At 38.3% G+C, this 23,327-nt stretch overlaps 1 protein-coding gene across 5 annotated transcripts in view; it reads left to right on the top strand.

The window, feature by feature from the left end:
* LOC136875446 (uncharacterized) overlaps nucleotides 1-19,835 on the top strand; it is a 65,406-nt gene extending 45,571 nt beyond the window's left edge. For all 5 annotated transcript variants that reach the window (XR_010860433.2, XR_010860432.2, XR_010860434.2 and 2 more), the window contains exon 3: nucleotides 19,270-19,835. Coding sequence is in view for 1 of the 5 variants with exons in the window: in XM_067148999.2 (XP_067005100.1) it covers nucleotides 19,270-19,476 (207 nt within the window). In the remaining 4 variants the exon portion in view is untranslated. The remainder of the gene's footprint in view (nucleotides 1-19,269) is intronic.
* Nucleotides 19,836-23,327: the final 3,492 nt, after the last annotated feature.

Raw genomic sequence — 23,327 nt, 5'->3', positions numbered from 1 at the left:
AATTTCACATACTGTATATGAGTTGACTATGTTTGTAAGATATTATAAGTAGAATTTTGTAAACAATATAAATTTATTAAGGATGATGTATGTGTTTAATAGAACAAATTATTAGCGTAAATTGTATAATATTGTATTCTAGGAAAATTTTCTTCATCTCTCGTTAATTTAAAATTTAGTGCTTGACATTAATGTATTTTAGTGTACCATTTGCCACCGAGGTAGACACCTCATTTGCAAATAAAGAGATTTTGATTTGATTTTATTTTATTTTATTTGATTTTATTTTATTTTATTTTATTTTATTTTATTTTATTTTATTTTATTTTATTTTATTTTATTTTATTTGATATTGGTGTTTAATGGTTGTTGGTAGAAATTGGGAGTAGTGATATTTATTTGAATTTTATAACAAGTAGTTCAGTTGGTGTTCAGTAGATTACGCTTTCTAGGTTAAGTAGGTGTACTTTGTTTTGAATTTAGGTTTAAGTAATAATATTAACTCTTTTTCAAAAATTATTTTTTAATATCTGTAGGTTCCTTGATATAATACTTACAAAGTCAGATTATTGTATGGAGTTGTAACTTCTGCAGCTTTTCCAGTATTTCGTGTAGATATTTGTTTAAACTATCAGGAAGGTTATCATTTATTCAATTAAATAACACGATACGCCTGTCAAGTTAAAGAAATACACGGTATTTCACTGGATAATTACTCAACAGTCTTTGGATTGTTGACAATTGTTTGCTGCATTCCAACGAGATCAAAGGGAATACTGTTGCTGAGTAATCAAATACATGAATCAGCTGATTACTGTATTTTCAATAATTTGTAGACTTCGCACCTTCATTTATTCATCGAGTAAAAGTTAATAATCAAATTCCTATTCCTATATCCCAATAATAATGCAGTTCAAGTCCCTAGCGTAGTTTTGACAGAAATAATTGTAGACAACGTCTTATTTTTCAGCATTTAAGGACACTTTTACTCTCCGTCCTGCGTACTAGGGAAAATAATAGTAATCCACCCGCTGTAAAAGTCATATAACCACATTTCAGTTGAGAATCGTTGTGTAAATAAGGTATATTTAGATAGTATCTTGCCTGCTATATTCTTGTGTATCTTTGTGTGTGTATCTTCCATGTGTATCTATTAGAGCATAGTAGGATAAAATAGTACTAAGATGGAATCCCTCATGACCAGAGCCTTAACCCTGCCCACCTCATTTGATCTCCTCCCCTCCTGGTCAGCCCTATCTTTCTCGATTGCTGCAGAAGCTACTTCCTCCTCCCTTTTCTCCTTCCCATGACCCTGTTCCACCTGTCTTTTCCTATCCTCTACTCTACATTTCCCTTTCCTTCCTTTTCCCTTCCTCCTACTTCCACACTTCTCAGCAACAGTTCGCTGTTCCTCATCTTCCTTCTGTTGTTATACCTGCCGTGACTCGTGCCGATTTCTCACAGGCACCTGTCCTGAATTCTGATATCAATACTTTTATTATGTTGTTGGAATCTTACTGATATTTACACTAAGAACACTAAGAACAAGCTGTCCTCCTGCTCTAAACATCTGACCAGTTTACAATGGCTATCTGAGTTTTACCGAGAGGAACTACTTTTTATTTGCATTGAATGTATAATGGTCTTCTCTCTATTTTATACTGTACAGTAATACTCTAAAATGTGATAATTATGTATATAGGATTCAATCTTACATGATAGAACGTTCTCAAGGACTCTATATGGTGTTCAAGAGCAATAGAATAATCGTCATTTAACTATATAGATGGTAAAAAAGAAAAAAAGATCTTACATAACTTGGCAGCTATTGTAGCTCTATACATAGAAATCACTAATTAACATTACTCGGTGATAAGAATATACTGAATTGTACAAACAAAAAACTCTTTATCTTAAATCTAGAATTCCAGAATTTCAGAATTTTAATATGTTTTTAGAGATATTACTTGGTCAAATGTTTTATGGTGTAACGCGACTATCATTGCCTAGCTATCTATGTACATATATATGTATTTTATTAAGTGTCCTTGCTTGCTTAAATCTTGGGCTGATGATGGCATTATATAGTGCCGAAACCGGTACCCACCAAATGGAATAATAAAATGTGACATTTTAATGATAACACATTGTAAGTAGTATTGAACAGGTGGATAACCTTACCTTTGTTTTTGAATGTAATGATTTGTTACGTCGAGGGGTGACCAGTGAGATTCCTCGATAACCGCTATGTGCTCATCGAAGATGGGCATGAGGGAGCTGATAATAGTCTTCCTGGTCATAGGTACCGGGTCGGGATTTGTAAGATTGAAGATAATAACAATGCACTTCTGAGAGACTGGGAAGGTGGTGTTCCCACGAACACAGAAGAGTGGGACTGAATAGTTGACTTCTTCGTTGCTAGGTGCTGGTTCTTCTTCTTCGGAGCTGCCGCTGTTGCCGGCTGCGCGTGGGGTGGGTTGGATGAGTGGTGGAGGGGGTGAGTACTGGGGGGGAGGCGAGGGAGTAGGACGGAGAGTAGTGCCTGAGCGGGCTGGGGGTGGATTGAGGCTGTGTGGGTGGTAGTGGAGTCGGAGTGAGTTGCTGTACTGTGCCGAGTGATTTTGAACCTGGGACCCATCTCTGAATTTAAGCCCCCTCCTCCCGCCGGGAGGAGTTTGGTTAGTTTGTGCTAGTACCGGTGCGTTATTACGCTCCTCACCTAGCTGTTTAGGGGGAATAATTTATAAGGTAAAATAAGCCATTTGTTGAATTTAGTATAGTAATGATTGTTTTAGTGAAAATTGAAGCAATTAGAGAAGTATTTTGGAGTGAATGAACTTGCAGGCATTGGTCACCCATCCAGGGGTTGACCATGCCGTATGTTGCTTAACTGTCACTAATGAATATTCTACAATTGTAGAGTTTTAGTGGTGGTTGAGAAGGCCGTCTGTCTATTCACTTAGAGTATGGCTGACACAGTAGTAAGTGTTTCAGATATGCGGCCGGTGTTGGACGGTCACCCATCCAAACACCAACCATGCCCAGAAATTACCTTTTAGTGAGGTAATGGGCATTTATCTGGTAATAATATGCAGTGACTACACATTTGCAAACTGTGACACTTGCGTTTATGTGAGTTTGCGGGTGTAATTTTGAAAAACAGCATTTTTAATGGGCAGCATGTCGTTATGTGCACCGCCTCATCTCCGAGAACCAGTGCTTCATCTTAAATGGTGTTTTCAAGATTTGTGAAGGCAGAAGATTTTAGAAGGCTGATAGAGTAAGGAAGTGAGGATGTACTTGGTGTTTCTTGCTTTACTTGGCGGGGGGGTTACTGGTTTGGTTTTTCAGGGTCTCGGCTACTCAATCCACCGAGGGGGCTCTGAGTTTCTTGGAGGTGGTTTTGGAGTAGGTTAAGTATAAGGAGGAGTAGGCTATTGTTGTGTGTATTAGCTTGGGAGGTGGTGGTAGTAAGTAAAGGTGGGCAGATGGTTTTCTGTTTTGATGAGACTGGCTGAGGTTTTGTATGCGTGTTTTTGTGATGTTCTGTTTTATGGCTGTTTCGAAGTATGGGCAACCAGGGAAAGATGCTGCGTGGTTTCCGTGGCAGTTAGCGCAGGTCGCCTGGTCGCGTGGTACTTTGCAGTCATGGTGGTGGTGAGGACTACCACAGCAGTTGCATCTAGTCTTGTTTTTGCATGTGGCTGCATGATGGTTAAGTTTTAGACAGTTATAGCAGAGACTGGTTAGGGAAGGATGAGGTGGGCGAGGTTTGGGTTTGGATTTGAAATGTGGTGCAGGAGGAAGAGGCGTATTGGTACGGTTTGTTTGATTTTGATTTGAGGGCTGATGTGCGCGAGCTGAGGTTTGTTTATTTTGTGAGTGGATGGTGGTACTGGTTGATTGGATTGATTTGTCGGTTCTATGGGGGGGTGGTAGGGGGGGAGGGACAGGTATAGTTTGGGCTTGGATGTCTGAGGCTGCAGGATATGCTTAGTGAGATTTATCTTGTGTGTTTGGAGTTGCTTGAGATTCTTGGTGCTGGATGGATGGAGTGGTTTGTGACATGGTATTTGCAGTAAGGTAGAAGCGATCGGTCTGGGTATATTTTATCTTAGGTTTTCTTCTCGTGCAGTTGGCATCTTGGTTTTCTTTGGTGGGGTGCTGGTTTTCCTTTCGGTTTTTGGGCGTGGTCGCCTGAGTTGCTGGTTGTACTGCTGGTTGCATTTGAGATGTGGTGGCGGAGAAGAGTTCAGTCTGAGTGGATTGATGTACAGTTTTTGTTGGAAGAATTATTTGCTGATTGTTATTCATAGGATTGATAATGATGGGCGTTGGAATATTGGTCTTTTCGAGTGCTTCCAGAATGTTATGGATGGAGGAATTTCGATATGGAGTTACCAAAAGTAGATTATTATGTGACTCCTTGATGACTGCAATGTGCTCAGCAAAGATGGGCATAAGGCTGGTAATGATCGTTTTCCTTGTCAGTGGGACCGGGTCTGGATCTCTAAGGTTGAAGATAAGCACGTGGCATTTTGGGGATACTGGGAAGGTGGTGTTCCCACGTAGACAGAAGAGAGGATCTGTGTAGTCGATATATTCTGAGTGGTTGTCCGTGATGTTTAGTTTTTCTTCTCCTCCTTCTTCCTCATTTCTGTCGCTGTCTTCTTCTTCTTCCTGTGGTGATTGTAGGAGGGGTGGGAGGGGTGATGAATCAGGTGAGGCGGGGGAGTAGGATGGAGAGTGATGTCTGAGTGGACTAGGGGTGTATTGTACTGCTGATGGAGTTGGAGTGTATTGAGTTTGAGTAAGAATTGCTTCTTTTAGTGAAAAAGTGTTTTGCGGAGCTGGTAGGCTGGCAGCCATATCAGATATGGCTTGCCAGGCTTGTAGGATGGAGTCTACATAAGTTTGCCAGTCTTGTGTTTGGTTCATGGTATATAGAGTGAATAGAAGGTAAGGTGAAGCACTGGTTGGGTCAAACTCTGTTGAGGACCGGCGTAAGGGCGCTCGCTCAGTGGGTACGGTCAGAACAGGTATAGTTTTGCCGTATCGCAACGGGACAAGTTCCGAACCGGTAACCACACTGAGGGCTCTGACAATTGCTCTGTGCCTGTGTATACGGGGTTTACAGGCTCTGACAAATGCTCTGTCTTCTTTAGTGTGCCCGCACAAGGCAGGCGGACCGCTCTGGTCTGCTGTAGCTGGATGTCTGGCGGCGACCGCAGAAGGTCCTGGTTGACTATATCAAACGGTCGGACCGCGCTGGAAATTTCAAGATGGCTGCTGTCAGGGGAAGCTTGGGGAGTCTCTTGGCGGGAGCAAGCTGTCTTCCAGCGGGGTGCTGGCTCGCTGTATGCTCGGAGCTTCGGTTCTGCCCTGTGATTGGCTGACAGCCAGTACGGGAGCTTGAGGAGCTTGACGGAAGGCGAGCTGGCTACTGCAGGGTGTTGGCTCGGCTAATGCTTGGTTCTCCGTGATGTGCTCTGCTTGAGCGCTGGGCTGAGAGTGTTTTGAACCTGGGGTCAGATTCCATACACATTAAGTGATCTGGAACATAAAGTCAGAACAGAGAATTAAGTAAGGCAAGGTTTGCATATCTTTCAAAAACCATTTGTACCACATGATACACAGTTCGTAAGACCATCTCACCTTTTTGTTAAAAACTCCTCTCCTTTTCAAAGAGATAATAAAAGAAAAATGATAGGGTAGAAAGAAATATCTTGGAGTATCAAAGTGGCATGGTGGCACCATCTGTCAAATTAGGGAAGAAGTAATTGTGAAGTCCAAGAAAGTTACAATATTGGAACAACAAACATATGGTATATAGCCTCTAGGAAATAAAATAATATGACAGCTAGAGCAATGAAGCAAAAGAGCATTTGGTGTGGCACAAGCTGAAAGAGGTTAGTCGGCTGCAGCTACTCATAGTGCCTGGAAGACTCATATTGTGCATTGGAGGAATGCATAAACATCAAGTTTTGTTACAAACTGGGGGGGGGGAGGGAAAATCTTGATGACGCCACATGCAGGTCAACCATAGACAAGTAGAAGTGCAGAAAACATTGAGTAAGTGCGTCAGATGCTGGCACAAAATCGTTGACTGTCTCTGAGAAGGATAGCAGAGGAACTGGGGATTAGCAAGGATGGTATGAACACCATCATTACAATAATTTGGATAAGTAGAGGATCTCTCCTGCATTTATACCGTGCACATTGACTGATTAGCAGAAGGTAACACGGATGGAAATTGCTGGAGATTTCATTGACACGTGTGACCGAGATCCATAATTTCTAAAAAAACATCATCATAGGCAATGAGAGCTGGTGCTGTTTGATCTCAACCCAGGGACCAAGTGAAAATCAATGGCATGGTGTTCACCAGGTTCTTTACATCCCAGAAAGAGTTGGCTCAAAAAGTCCAGAATCGAGATATTTTGATCACTTTTTTGACAGAAATGCCATGATCCTCCAGGGACGAGTTGAAGAGTTTGAGGGAGATAATTAGGATTCTTACAGAAGACAGGAAAGAAGATAGGACTCCTTCAAACAGTGTACAGGTTCAAGTAGGTGTGCAAGAGGGAGGAGAAGGAAATGGGGAGTTGTAGAAGACAGGTGGTCTAATGTTCTAAGGGGAAGGAGATTGCAGGCTAAGGGCTCTATTCAGGATCAGAATTCAGGACAGGTGTCTGTGCAAAATCGGTACGAGTCACTTCAGGTAGAACAACAGAGGGAAGATGAGGAACAGGGAACTGTTGCTGAGATGTGTGGAAGTAGGAGGAAGGGAAAAGGAAGGAAAGGGAAATGTAGAGTAGAGGATAGGAAAAGACAGGTGGAACAGGGTAATGGGAAGGAGAAAAGGGAGGAGGAAGTAGCTTCTGCAGCAATCAGGAAAGATAGGACTGACCAGGAGAGGAGATCAAATGAGGTGGGCAGGGTTAAGGCTCTGGTCATGAGGGATTCCATCGTTAGACATGTGGGGAAAGTGTGTGGAGGAAAGGGAACTAGGGTAGAGTGTTATCCAGGAATTAGGTTGAGGCAGAAGTTGAGGAAAGTAGAAGAGGGGGAACAGGAGAAGGAGGAGGTGGTAATGTTTCACGTTGGTACCAACAACGTAAGGCAAGCTGATATAAGTACCAACATAGCTGGAGATGTTTGGGATCTGGTAAATGCAGCACGGGTGAAGTTAAGGAAGCGGAGATTGTTATCAGTAAAATACTGTGTAGGAGGGATACTGACTGGAGGGTGATTGGGGATTTAAATGAGACTATGGAGTGGATATGTGGGAAACTGGGAGTGAAATTTCTAGATCCTAATGCGCTCAGATGGCCTTCGCTTAAACCACAGTCGTACGTATAAGTTATGAAATTTGTTTGGAAGGGTAATAGGGGGGTACATTCAGGGAAAAGGGGTGGCCTGGGGAGCGGTGATAAGGGAACAGGGAACTGGAAATCAAGTAGGGATGACATAAAAATGTTAGTGTTGAACTGTAGAAGTATTGTAAAGAAAGGAATAGAATTAAGTTATTTAATAGATATATATTTACCAAATATTGTAATAGGTGTTGAATCATGCCTGAGAAATGATATAATGGATGCAGAAATTGTCTCACGGAACTAGAGTTTGTATCGTAGAGATAGGATAGGAATGGTGAGAGGGGGAGTATTCATTCTGGTGAAAGAAGAATTTGTAAGCTACGAAAAAGTTAAAGATAACACACATGAAATTTTAGGTGTAAGGCTCATTTCTCAAGATAATAGGCAACTTGATATCTTTGGAGTGTATAGACCGAGAAAGGGTAGCGCTGACATGATTCAGAATTATTTGATAAGATAATCAGCTATGTGGGAAACGACATGGAAAGGAATGTGATTGTAGCAGGAGATCTGAATTTAGCAGATGTCAATTGGGAAGGAAATGCAAACGACAGGAAGCATGACCAACAAATGGCAAATAAGTTAAAATGGGAAGGACAGCTGATTCAGAAAGTGATGGAACCAACTAGAGGGAAAAATATCCTGGATGTGGTGCTGATAAAACCAGATGAGATCTATAGAGAAACTGAAGTAATAGATGTATTAGTGATCATGAAGCTGTTTTTGTCATAGTTAAAAATAAATGTGATAAAAAGGTCTTAAAGGTAGGACTATTAGGCAGTACCATATGGCTGATAAAGCAGGCATGAGGCAGTTTCTAAAAAGTAACTATGATCGGTGGAAAACGGTAAATAAAAATGTAAACAGACTCTGGGATGGGTTTAAAGCAGTTGTTGAGGAATGCGAAAACAGGTTTGTACCTTTAAAGGTGGTAAGGAATGGTAAAGACCCACCTTATTATAATAGAGAAATAAAAAGACTAAGAAGGAGGTGCAGACTGGAAAGAAATAAAGTTAGAAATGGCTGTGGAAGTAAGGAGAAATCGAAGGAACCTAGGCCTTCTAGGAAATTGAATCTAGCAAAGAAGGCAGCCAAGGATAACATGATGGCAAGCATAATTGGCACTCATACAAATTTTAGTGAAAAATGGAAGGGTATGTGTAGGTATTTTAAGGCAGAAACAGGTTCCAAAAAGGACATTCCAAGAATAATTTATGAACAAGGGGAGTGTGTATGTGAGGATCTTCAAAAGGCAGAAGTATTCAGTCAGCAGTATGTAAAGATTGTTGGTTACAAGTATAATGTCCTATACAGATAGAGGAGGAGACTAAATGCTAAAGAAGTATTAAAATTTACATTTGATAACATTGACATTTACAATAAGATACAAAAGTCGATAAATAGAAAAGCGGCTGGAATTGATAAGATTTCTGGGGATATACTAAAGACAATGGGTTGGGATATAGTGCCATACCTGTAGTACTTATTTGATTATTGTGTGGTCAAAGGAGCTATACCAAATGAATGGAGAGTTGATATAGTACCCCCTGTGTATAAAGGAAAGGGTGATAGACATAAAGCTGAAAATTACAGGCCAGTAAGTTTGACATGCATTGTATGTAAGCTTTGGGAAGGCATTCTTTCTGATTATATTAGACATGTTTGTGAAATTAATAACTGGTTCAATAGAAGGTAGTTCGGTTTTAGGAAAGGTTATTCCATTGCAGCTCAACTTGTAGGATTCCAGCAAGATTTAGCAGTTATCTTGGATTCAGGAGGACAAATGACTGTATTGCGATTGACCTGTCTAAAGCATTTGATTAGGGTGGATCATTGGAGACTACTGGCAAAAATGAGTTCAATTGGACTAGACAAAAGAATGACTGAATGGGTTGCTATATTTCTAAAATATAGATCTCGGAAAATTAGAATATGCAAAGCTTTATCTGACCCTGTAATAATTAAGAGGGGAATTCCTCAAGGCAGTGTTATTGGACCTTTATGTTTTCTTATATATAAATGATATAAGTAAACAAGTAGAATCAGAGGTAAGGCTTTTTGCAGATGATGTTTTTTTGTATAGAGTAATAAATAAGTTACAAGATTGTGAGCAACTGCAACGTGACCTCGATAATGTTGTGAGATGGACAGCAGGCAATAGTATGTTGATAAACGGGGTTAAAAGTCAGGTTGTGAGTTTCACAAATAGGAAAAGTCCTCTCAGTTTTAATTACTGCGTTGATGGGGTGAAAGTTCCTTTCGGGGATCATTGTATCAAGGTGTTAATATAAGGAAAGATCTTCATTGGGGTAATCACATAAATGGGATTGTAAATGAAGGTTACAAATCTCTGCACATGGTTATGAGGGTGTTTAGGGGTTGTAGTAAGTATGTAAAGGAGAGGGCATATAAATCTCTGGTAAGACCCCAACTAGAGTAAGGTTCCAGTGTATGGGACCCTCACCAGGATTACCTGATTCAAGAACTGAAAATAATCCAAAGAAAAGCAGCTGGTTTTTTTCTGGGCGATTTCCGACAAAAGAGTAGCGTTACAAAAATGTTGCAAAGTTTGGGCTGGGAAGACTTCGGAGAAAGGAGACGAGCTGCTCGACTAAGTGGTATGTATTAAATAACACTAGTATGTTTATAATGTTCTTCCACCTATTCAATACAATACAATCTTAAAATTCAGGACTTTGTCCTTATTAAAATGTTAACATAAAATTAATACATTGGATGGTACATGTTTCGTCCATCAATAGTAGGCATCATAGGCCATTTTTTACCTTAGAAATAGATCAGGTACCTGATTGAGAATGACTTATGAATACTGTTAAAAACTATGTCTTTGTAAAATGGATTGGAGATTGTTAAACAACTATTACATGTGAAGCAAGAGGTCGGCGACTGCCAGTTGCTCTAAAGCCCTCAACATAAGTTAAAGGGAATTTCATCACTCACTTGGCTACCCACCGATTGACAACAATGTTCCCTTTCAACTAGTACGCTCACCTCAACACGTTCAACAACAAAGAGCCACACCCATCACAAACTCTTCCCGCAAATACTACATCATAGAAGATGGCCTAATAATGTCTACACAAACTTCAATATAGCCTACGGCACCAGCATTCCAACCAATATTATCATCTTTAAAAGACCCAGGCCATATAAAAACTCTTCAAAATTTATAAGCATATAAATGAAAATCAATATTTATTAACTTCAAGAACCAACAACCATTACCAATACTCAACTTTCCTCAAGTTTTTAACAACACTCCTTTTGACAATTGTTAAAATGTTAACATAAAATTAATACATTGGATGGTACATGTTTCGCCCATCAATAGTAGGCATCATCAGCCATTTTTTACCTTAGGAATAGAACAGGTACCTGATTGAGAATGACTTATGAATACTGTTAAAAACTATGTCTGATTTTTATCTTTATTGTAATATCTTTTAATATCAAGAACCAACCACCTATGTTGTAATCTATATAATAAAGTAACTTGTCCTGACTGACTGACTGATTCATCATCGCCGAGCCAAAACTACTGGACGTAAAGAAATGAAATTTTGGGGATATATTCATAATAAGATGTAGGTGCTCGCGAAGGGAGGATTTTTGGATATCGCTAAGGGGGTGAAAAGGGGGATGAAATTTTAAAATGAGTGATCTATATCTCAAAATTTTAAAAGTTTACTGATGAAAAAATTGGTATTTAGAATCTTCTTTGAAAATAAGGAAACACGTATTTTTTTTTTTTCAGAAAATCCCAATAGGAGGGGTGAAAAAGGGTAAAAAAGAAAGGGGTTGAATGCCTTTAGTCAGGATACCGGTACTTATATCTCAGAAACTGATGATATTACAGACCTGAAAATTGGTACTTTTGATATCTTTTAAAAATAAAGAAACACAAATTTTTTTGTTTTTGGAAAATCCAACTAATGGGAGAGTGAAAAGGGGGGTGAATTTTTAAAATGAGTGCATCTATATCTCAAAACTTTTAAAGTTTACAGATGTAAAAATTGGTATTTAGAATCTTCATTTAAAATAAAGGAATACGTATTCTTTTGTTTTTGGAAAATCCCAATAGGAAGGGTGAAAAGGGGTGGAAAAAGGGGTTGAATGCCTTTAATTAGGATACTTATATCTCAGAAACTGAAAATATTACAGGCCTGAAAATTGGTGTTTGGGATCTCCTTTAAAAATAAAGAAACACGTACTTTTTGTTTTTCTAAAATCCAATTAATGGGGGGTTGAAAAGGGGGTGAATTTTTAAAATGAGTGTATCTATATCTCAAAACTTTTAAAGTTGATAGATGTAAAAAACTGGTATTTATAATCTCCTTTAAAAATAAAGGAACACATATTTTTTTATTTGGGATGGGTTGAATGCCTTTAATGAGGATACTTATATCTTGGAAACTGAATATACTACAGAACTGAAAATTTGTATATGGGATCTCCTTTAAAAATAAAGAAACACATATTTTTTTGTTTTTGCAAAATCCAATTAATGGCGGTTAAACAGGAGTGACAAATTGGGGTGAATTTTTTGAAAGACTATATCTACAGAATATCTGAGAAACGTAAAATGTTACAGACGTAAAAAGTGAGTATTTAGAATTTTCTGTAAATGTAAAGAAACATAGGTGATTTGTTTTTGGAAACTCCACTTAAGGGGAGCTAAAAAGGGGTGAAATTTTAAAATGAGAATTTCTACAGTATATCTCAAAAACTTAACGTTACAGAAGTGAAAAATGGTATTTTTTATCTCTATTAAAAATAAAGAAACGTGTATTTTTAGTTTTCGGAAATACCACTTGGATGGAGTTGGGGGGGGGGGGGTAAAAGAGACTGAAAATGGTGTTGATTTCTTTTAATTAGGCTACTGATATCTCAAAAATGAAGATGTTATAGATGTGAAATTTGATATTTGGAATCTGCTTTAAAAGTACAGAAACGCGCATTCCCGGAAAATCCAGTGAAGTGGGGGGGGGGGGCGGTGAATAATTGGAAAATTAATTGACTTAATTGTATGAGAATACAGACATCTAATAAAAACTAAGGTTGTTACAGACGTGAAAATTGGTATTTGGATCTCCTTTAAAAACAAAGAAAAACACATTTTGGGAGGGGGAAACCATCTTGGGGGGCGGGAGTGAAAAGAAGTTGAATTCCTTTCGTGAGGACACATAAATCAAAAACTGAAGTTATTACAAGAATTACAAAAAAGAAATTAATACAGTTTACAATATTGCAGAACACAATGGTTTCAGTAGAACCTTCGTCAGCAGAATCAACAGATAAAAGCAGACCCAAGACTACCCTAGAAAAAGATTCCGCTCTAAAGAAAAGTTTTCCACATTCACTTTCAATAATAGTAACATTTACCAAATTTCTAATATTTTTAAGGAACACAACATCAAAATAGCTTATAGAACCTCCCACACCAACTCCAAACTCATTTTTCAATCCACACACTGTCAATAATAACTATAACAACATTAACAACAAATATTTGAACTCTGAAGTTTACAAATTAAAATGCCAATCCTGTAATTCCAGCTATATTGGACAAACAGGTCATAAGATATGCCGAACATCGCAACGCTCTCAAATATAATCTTTTCTCAGCTATGAGTGAACATCATAAAGCATCCAGCCACGAATACACTTCAATAGATAAAGACCTCAAGATCTTGCATTATGAGCAAAAAGGCACCTTGCTCAACGTTCTCAAGAGCATCCAGATCGATTTAGATCAGTTTATGAACCCCTCTCACAATTTAAATGAAGTCAGCGAGAAAAAGAACATTCTACTTGAAACATTCATTCCATATATTTGTCAGAATTTCCGTAACACAAACAAACCCCACCTCCATCTCTCCAACTCACCACCACTCCCCCCTCCTCACACCAGCCCTGGACCACCCCTTCCCCCTCCGCTCCTTCCATCCTAACAAACACAGTTGAACCAACAATAGACTCGATCACGCGAACGAGACCGTTACTTTGAGAAGGCCAGGCCATTTGAGAGGACAACCATCTGCTAAACACCATAAGTTTAAGCTTTCTTTACACCCATTCTACACGTTTTACTTATCACCCCACGTTTCTCACACAACCTCATTTTTCCATTACAGATTAGAACTTCATTGACGGTTTCCACTAGATCACTTACAGTTTACTATGCATCTGTCTTCTACCTAACACAGCTTCTCAATTTTATATCGCGGCCCTTCCGACCCTTTATAATAAAGCAAAACACCAGCCAACATTATGAAACAATAATCAAGAAAGGGACCGCTAGATTGAAAAGATATTGAGCATGCTGCTGTTTCTAAAACTTTAAATTTCATTGGTGTTTTTTCCTTGTCACAGGCTTTTCGCCTGCATGTTATATCAGGCTTAGTTTCTCAAAAATGTTTGCTTCCGCTCCCCTCCTGACCAATTTAATGTGATGGGTTTCTACAAGGATGATTTTCGACAGTGATTTCAACCTGTTTTGTTATTGTTACTAAACAACATTTTTGTAAACTATGAGGTCCACAACCTCACCATGTGCTGCTATTGTTCATTTCCATCTGCATCATTTGTTTTTTCATTCCTTTGTTTTCGTAGGTTAACACAGTTTTAAGTTTCAATTATTATTTTAAATTAACACCTTTTCGCTGTATTTTGTCGCAGTGAGTTGTTTTTTTGCTCCGCATATTGATGTAAATATTGTATATTTGTGCTAATTTTGTTTCCATCTAGGCTCTCTTTTGTTTGTGTTTTCATATGCTCCTTCATTATGTTTTTAGCATTTTTTCAACTTATATTATGTAAATTATTTCAAACTCCCCTCATTTTTCACTGAAGATGGCTCAAACGAGCCAAAACATGTTTGAATTCGTTTACTCCGTCTAATGACGGAATATTTATTGTATTGAATTAGGAGGATACTCTCATTTTTCACCTTTGTAAAGTGAAAACCGTCAATACGGAATGATTCTAATATCTTGTAATAAAAATTAATTAATTTTTGTATGTGTATTAATAATATGTATTAATTTGTACATGTCAACTACTAACCAGTTACCTGATTTTTTACCTTGAGGTGATAATTTGACTGATGATGCCCTCAATGAAGGGCGAAACATGTCTCAAGTGGAATCAATAATAAATTCCTAATTTATAAAATTTATATGTATTGAATAGGTGGAAAAAACAAACCTTTTAGCATCCTACATTCAGTATCTTCAATACGGATAACAATGATTTTTATCACTTGCAACAATTCCTATTGTCGCCACTAGATGGGGCTTTATTCATTCCATTCCTGACCCTGTCGAGTGACTGGAAACAGGCTGTAGATTTTCGATGTACTTATTCTGATCATAAACCAATCATTTTTAATCTTTCCTGGGTTCGTTTTCAACAGCCATCTTTTCCTTCGGAGAACGTTCTTAGATTACAGTAGATTCTCCTGGCATATAAATAAAAATTTAAACACATTTGAAATAAGCGATAGGAATGAGATTGACTGTCAAATTGTTCACCTCTATAATAAGGTCAATAATGCACGGAAGTATGTCATTCATATCGCCAGAAATCCTGCACACTTGCCTACGCGCGACAATGGTGCTGGTCACATTGTCAACTATGACAATGGCAGCAGATGTAATTTGCCTCCAAGTAGCGGTCTTGCATCTTGCTGTGGGGTTCAGAACATCTAATAATAATAATAATAATTATAATAATAATAATAATAATAATAATAATGATGTTCTGGACCGTCGTCAAATGTGCGGACCGCTCTGGAAACAGGTCCTGGACGGGTAATGACTAAGAATGCAGTCTGGCCGTGGGTTCAGTACCGTCAAGGCACCCAAGACGACACCCCGCCGGATCTCCTGAAGGATTTGATCCATATTACAAACGCTTATAGGAAAAGAGTCTAAAGATTTATGGACGCAACTGACGGGGTGGAATACGTGGACCTAGCCCGGGAAGTACGAAATCGATTGCTGGAATGAAAGATTGAAAAATGGGAGGAAACTTGCCGTAATCTATTAGAAAACAAGCCGGATCGTGAATTTTGGCGGATTCTCGCAGAAAACGAGTCAGATCGTGAAGTTTGCCGGATTATGTATCTAAAACAATAAGCATTCAATGATAAATTTCAGTATAATACCATAGCGAAGCACGGTTATCTTACTAGTCTTCAAATAATTATCATGTTTTTAAACTCAAATATTAACACAATATGTTAAGTAATAGTATACCACATTTTATTTTGTAATAGTTGTTTAACAATCTCCAATCCATTTTACAAGACATAGTTTTTAACAGTATTCATAAGTCATTCTCAATCAGGTACCTGATCTATTCCTAAGGTAAAAAATGGCTGATGATGCCTACTATTGATAGGCGAAACATGTACCATCCAATGTATTAATTTATGTTAACATTTTAATAAGGACAAAGTCCTAACTTTTAAGATTGTATTGCATTGAATAGGTGATAGAACATTATAAACATACTAGTGTTATTTAATACAAATACTTTCAATACGGACCCAAAAATGAATTTTATCACATGTAATAAGTGGTATGTTCCAAGCTGTCAGCGGAGAGATGGCATGGAATGACATTAATAGACGAATAAGTTTGAGTGGCGTATTTAAAAGTAGGAAAGATCACAGTATGAAGATAAAGTTGGAATTCAAGAGGACAAACTGGGGCAAATATTCATTTATAGGAAGGGGAGATAGGGATTGGAATAACTTACCCAGGGAGATGTTCAATAAATTTCCAATTTCTTTGAAATCATTTAAGAAAAGGCTAGGAAAGCAACAGATAGGGTATCTGCCACCTGGGCGACTGCCCTAAATGCAGATCAGTATTGATTGATTGATTGATTGATTGATTGATTGATTGATTGATTGATTGATTGATTGAATTTGTATTGGAGGGTCAAACTGTCAGTGCCGCATTCTACAAAAACATTTAAATATTTTTTTACAAGTTGCTTTACGTCGCACCAACACAGATAGGTCTTTTGGCAACAATGGGACTGGAAAGGGCTAGGAGTGGGAAGGAAGGTGGTGTGAAAAAGAGAAACCATGGAAAACCATCTTCAGTTCTTCCAAAAGTGGGGTTTGAACCCTCTATCTCCTGAATACTGGATACTGGTCGCACTTAAGTGACTGCAGCTATTGAGCTTGGTATGAAAACATTTTGAAACAGTTGCTGTTACACATCGTGCATGTTCGGCTACGAACAAATACACTTTAAACACTGTAGAACGCAAAGCAGGGTGTAGAACATTCTTGATTGTGTCAACAACTCGATCCTTGATGTCCTTCGATGATGGAGCAGTATCTCCACACCATGGCTAAGCAGCGCATAACTGTTCTCAAACATCCACCGTACTGCCCAGACCTGGCGCCTACAGACTTCTTTTTGTTTCCCTGCCTCAAGAGAATCCTGAAAGGCACACGTTGTGCTGACATACCAGACATCCAAAGACGTGTGACATCAGTGCTTCAATCAATTCCAAAAAAAGTCAGTAGCCAGCAGCTGTATACACCAAAAGTGTATTGTGGCAAATAGAGAGTACTTTGAAGGCAACTAAAAATGGTATTTTGTTTGTAACTTATGTTTTCTTTGTATTATGGTATAATTTACCAAACTTTTTAAACACACCTTGTATGTAGTGCCTTGAATTGTCAACAGGATGCTGTTATAGTTATAAAGTGTATGTTGTCCAGTTCATACATTGTAAGTTTTTGGACAACAGTCATCTGAAGGGTCGGTCCCAGAGCAATTGCTACAAGAAACTCTACAACAATATTGGCCTATCACTGGCAGAAGAGAATCGAAAAAAAATTGTCGAGGTGTCTGAACAGCTTTTGCTACCATCCTATGGGATGAAGAGTACTGGACTACACTGAATACATTTTTTCCTGACTTAGTTATACAGTAGCTTTTATAAATTTGATGATGAGCTTGAAACATCACATGCAACAATTATCAAGAATACAGAATTATCCGGCCAAGGAAAAACTGGTTTAAAAACTGCCAACTTCACTAACTACTTTTAAGGTTTTTTGGAGATGCCAAGGTGTCGGAATTTTGTCCTGTAGGAGTTCTTTTACGTGTCAGTAAATCTACCAACATGAGGCTGACATATTCGAGCACCTTCGAATACCACCAGAATGAGCCAGGATCGAACCTGCCAAGTTGGGGTCAGAAGGTCAGCGCCTCAACCGTCTGAGCCACTGAGCCCGGCATACAAAGCTCTACATACATAGATTTTATTATTTTTAAAAAAATACTGACATTGTGAGCCTCCGTGGCTCAGGCGGCAGCATGCCGGCCTCTCTCCGCTGGGTTCCGTAGTTCAAATACCGGTCACTCCATGTGAGATTTGTGCTGGATAAAGTGGAGGCAGGACGGGTTTTTCTCCCGGTACTCCGCTCCTCCCTGTCATATTTCATTCCAGCAACACTCTCCAATATCATATCTTTATTTCATTTCATCTATCATTCATTAATCATCGCCCCAGGGGAGTGTGACAGGCTTCGGCAGCCAGCACAATTCCTATCCTTGCCACTAGATGGGGCCTTCATTCATTAATTCCATTCCTGACCCGGTCAAATGACTGGAAACAGACTGTGGATTATTATTATTATTATTATTATTATTAATACCATTATTATTATTATTGTTATTATTATTATTATTATTATTATTATTATTATTATTATTATTACTCTCGTTTAGGGCCAATAGAGACCACGTCAGGTAACTCATAAGGCATTTCTGGAGGCCTTTTTGCAGCCCAAAACCATTGCATTCCTTCTCTTGCTGCCTGTCTTCTCTCTTCTGACCAGCCGCTGTTCTGTATTTGCTAATCGTGGAAACCCTTAAAGTTGTTAATCACTTATCTATATTTTGATCGGTTAGAGAGGTGGTCCTGATTCAGTTCCATGCTATTTGAGGTCCTTCCTTACTTCTTTGAACCATTTATCCGAGATGTTAGGTCTGTTGTCCAACACATTAAAAATCTGCTTCCTTAGTGGTGTTACATCCATCCTGAACAGATGTTGTTGTTGTTGTTATTGTTGTTGTTGTTATTATAATAACTCTTAGGTACTTCCACTCCATCAATGCAGGAATTAAAACCGAGAGGACTTTCCCTTTTATTGAATCTTAAAACAAGACTTGTCATCTCATTCAGCTGACCAACATAAAATCTACTTAATTTTTAAGAACTTTTGTTGACTGCTCTTCTCTCAGTTGTGATTATTGCAATCTTTATAAAATAGAATTGCTTCTTGACCTCGTCATGTGTTTTATAAGGATTAGTGGCCTGTTTTATCTTGTGCGAAAGTGAGGTTTCTATCTGCTTTTAATTTTTAGATTTTTGTTAACTACATTTTATTCTATTGACTCAGTTTTAGTTTGTTTTTGTGTATTTTAGTGGGTTGTTTTACTTTTAACTTGAATTATATATATGTGATTGCACTTCAAGGCAATGACTTATTCTACCTTAATCTATTTTTTCTACCATTGTATCAGAAATTAAGGCATTGTAAATTATATCCACTAATTATTTTAAATTCATGATTATTTTTTCATCATCATTTGTTTTAAGATCTAGTCAGTGGATACATTTTAAAATGTTAAATATCATTTCATTTTGTTCCACCTTGTACCATTAGGGGCCAACGACCAAGATGTTAGGCCTCTTTAAACAACAAGCATCATCATCATCATCACCATCATTATCAGATTTGTTTCATGTTTTGAGTCCCCTATCTTTCTTACCTGACATTACAGTGATTGTGAAAAGATAGATTTCACTTAAGTATTTGTTGTTTTGTTAACAGGTGAACAAGATGATGTCACCAGATCCCAAGTACCCATTCAGCAAAGGTACAGATGCTGCTGTGGTACATTCTTCTGACAGCACTATTCATAGTTCAGCTTCTGGGCATCATGTTATCAATAAATGGAACAACAGTAACAGCCTCAGTAAGACATGTGTAAGAACTCAAGAACAAAAGAGTTTATTATCTGATGAGACTTTCATATAATAATCATTTCTAATTTTTTTTTATATAGTTGCCATCATAGTCAAGTTTTTGTTATCACCACCTTTTTGTACAAGGATGAAGACATTTCCATACCCAATACTGTAACCAACAGCTAACAACCAAATCATCAGTCCACCTAAGCATCCTTCCCAGAAAAGACCAAAGAACAGGTTAAAATTTAGCCAGCCTAGTCCTAGAATTGATAATGAGTGAAACAGAGCTTTCTTAAGACCATTGCAACTTCTTTCCTAATTCCAGTCAAATCCAATTGTCAGGTAATTTAAAAAAATGTATTTTATGAACCAAGATATTTATGAGCGACTGACAGTTATGTTAAATACATTTCTACCCACACAGACCTTTAATTGTATTTATCCTATTATCTGGGTTCTTATCCAATTTTCTTACTTCCTAATTTGGATGCATACAGTATTTCTACACAGTTGTTCTCTCTTCGGCATGCATGTACAGGCAGCAACTGGTAAATTTTCAGAATCACACATATTCTGGGAGGAGAAATGGCAGTCTTGAAGAGTTTGGGACTCAGTATGGATATGTTTTAAATAGTTTTATTAGGTATGATTACCTACTTTGCAGCTCATCCCTTCTTTGTAAAGGTTTCTGAGTTCCAAGCTTGTCATGTTTCAACTGTATGTTTTAATATCTGTGATCTCTATTATAGTGAAGACTTAAGTTTATTAGGTCATGAAAGATAAAGTAAGAATGTACACTTCCTGTCACAAAAACTTAACGGATTCTTGTACAGAAGAATCAGCGTCTTACTTTGTATACCTCATCCTGTGCTATGATCTTTTGTAGTACTGTACAATATTTTTTGTCTTACTCTGTAATATACAGTACATTTGTCCAATGCACACTTTTCCAAAAAACTTGCATAGTTCTGTTCTGTTATGAAAGTGACAGTCAGTGATTATGGAAATTTGTAGCATATTTTACCCCACCATTTCAATACATTCTAGAAGGTAAAAGTGCACACTTTTATTTCCAAGGTGTAAATAAAGCTCTGGATTTTCCTTCCTTTTGGTTATGCTTGTACTCGGCGACTATATGTAGCCATTCACTTTTTTTTTTTTTTTTTTTTCAGGACATGTACAGTCTGTTGCAACTTAAGACTTAAATTCTTATACAGTATTGAATTGGTCATCAATATTTTAGTGAAGATGGTACAAAGTATTTTGATTCTGAACATATAAATATTTTATGTAGACATTCAATAAGTCATAATAGCTTCTGTAGAGGCATATCGTGATTAACAGATAAAGAGAAAAATAATTGCACTCTCTTTGTTTTCAGTCATTTTCATACAGGCATTCGGGATCAGCAGTTACAGGCTGAAGGAAATTTCAGTTTCTGCAGCTTATTAATAATGATATTACCAGGCGAGTTGGCCGTGCGCGTAGAGGCGCGCGGCTGTGAGCTTGCATCCGGGAGATAGTAGGTTCGAATCCCACTATCGGCAGCCCTGAAGATGGTTTTCCGTGGTTTCCCATTTTCACACCAGCTAAATGCTGGGGCTGTACCTTAATTAAGGCCACGGCCGCTTCCTTCCAACTCCTAGGCCTTTCCTATCCCATCGTCGCCATAAGACCTATCTGTGTCGGTGCAACGTAAAGCTCCTAGCAGAAAAAAAAAAAATAATAATAATAATAATGTTATTGGTTTAACATTCCACTAACTAATTTGATGATTTTTGGAGCTGCTGGAATTTTGTTCAGTAGGGGTTCTTTTACAAACCAGTAAATCCAGCGACATGAAGCACCTTCAAATACCATCAGACTGTGTGGGGACCAAAACCGCAGATTTGGGCTCAAAACGCCCACACTTCTAATGTCCAAGCCTTTCAGCCAAGCTTTACAGAGCATTATTGAAACAAGTGTTGTCATTGAATGCATTTTGAGAGATTTTGTGTAAAGATGGTCCAGATATCATTGTAAAATTTAGTGTTTTCTTGATTTTTCGTTGAATGAAATTAAAAGGTTTTCGATAAGTTTGTTAGTCAACATGATTACTTTCTAAAACAGATACAATTATTTCTTGGAGTTGACAGATTGCCTTTAAAGATTGGAAAATATATATTTAAGAGAGTGGAGGAGTTCAAATTCCTTGTTTGTTGATGAGCAAAACCAAAGGCAACAGGAACACCAAGCTAGAATTTAGAATGCAAATAAGGTGTTTTACTCTATGAGCCCTATGTTAGGCTCCAAGTTTTTAACAAGGAATGCAAAAATGATTATCTACAATACAATCATTTGACCAGTACTTCTGTATGGTTCTGAGACATGGAGTATAACAAAGAAAGAGCGGCAGCAGTTTGTAAGTCTTTGAGCATAAAGTTTATAGAAAAATATTTAGCCCATAGTTCGATCCTATCTCACAAAGCTGGCAGAAAAGATGTAATTATGAGATTTACACCCTCTCTCAACAATACACTATAATGGGTGTGATAGAATCCAACAGACTGCGCTGGGCTGGACATACTGAGAATGCAGAATAACAGAGCACCAGTAGATGTATACAAGGGATATCTTAATGGGAAAAAACCTTCAGGAAGACCCCGAAGCACCTGGAAGAAAGAGATCAACAAGGTATGCCGGACCCTCCACATTGATAACTGGGAAGAGCAGGCTCAAGATCGAAAAGGATGGAAGAGGATTGTGAGATCAGCGCGGGAACTTCACGTCCCTCAGAAGCCTACAGAATGAGTGAATAAGTATACCTCTGTGTTATATACTTGAAATTTCGAAGATCTCTTCCCATTATCAGGTAGGATAATGGATCATTGACCTCCATTTCTGTCTATTCTTCCACTACTCCTGTCTGAATACTCCTGGCACTTTGGCAACTCTTCTCTACATTCTTTCCTTTACTCTCCACCTTCTTCTTGGTCTCCTTCCATTCATTATTCATTTATTCAATATGATTTTATTGGCAGCTTGCCAAATCTTGTCAAACTTGGTCACCTCTTCCACCTGGGCCTGGTCATCCTCCATGAGCTGCTGATGGTCAGTAATGGTTTGCAGGAGCTCCCTGGTGAATGTTTCATCATCTGCAGGTCACTCCTAGTCCAGAGGTGCGGCAGAACTGCTGGGTTGTACGTCCTGCTGTGCGTATACCTCCATTATCTTTTGCTGCCGGTACTGGCTGGCGTGTTCTACTGCAGTCGTCTTAGGCACACACTATTCCTCAGATTTCCCTCTGTACTTTGGAATGCATTTACAGTAGTTTCTGATCTATTTAGACGAAAGAAATGCAGGAAGTAATGAAACTTACGGTGACCTGTGTGAGCTAATACGTTGAAGTTCTGCAAGACCTGACCTAGCCGGAAATTGAACCCGGGGCTTTTCAGGTAAGAGACAGGTATTTATAATATTGATTTTATGTCCCACTAACTACTTTTACAATTTTTAGTGATGCTGAGGTGCCAGAATTTTCCCCTGCAGTTCTTTAACGTAAATCTACCAATACTTCCCGTCTAGCCAGGTTGGACGTAAAAGGCAGGCTCGCTATCCCTAGATCACAGGGCCAGAAAATAAAGTAAAACCAAACCAAACCCCACGGCACTTAATGCCCTTGAAAGGGCTCTGGCCTGCCCAGCGACTGCTGCTCAGCCCGAAGGCCTGCAGATTACGAGGGACCGTGTGGTCAGCATGACGCATCCTCTTGGCCGTTATTCTGGCTTTCGAGACCGAAATAAAGTAAAATCAAAATATAAATAAATACATGTAAAATTAGCTCTAAATAATTTAGAAAACAGTTTTAGTGATAGGGAGACATACCATAAAATGAAAACACAACTGTAGATATCATACTTGAGATAACTCATTTATTTT

This window comes from Anabrus simplex, chromosome 6 (assembly GCF_040414725.1).
Source record: "Anabrus simplex isolate iqAnaSimp1 chromosome 6, ASM4041472v1, whole genome shotgun sequence".
Classification (NCBI taxonomy): domain Eukaryota; kingdom Metazoa; phylum Arthropoda; class Insecta; order Orthoptera; family Tettigoniidae; genus Anabrus; species Anabrus simplex.
The sequence above is the reverse complement of the archived record's forward strand: the minus strand, read 5'-3'. Positions and strand labels throughout refer to the sequence as shown.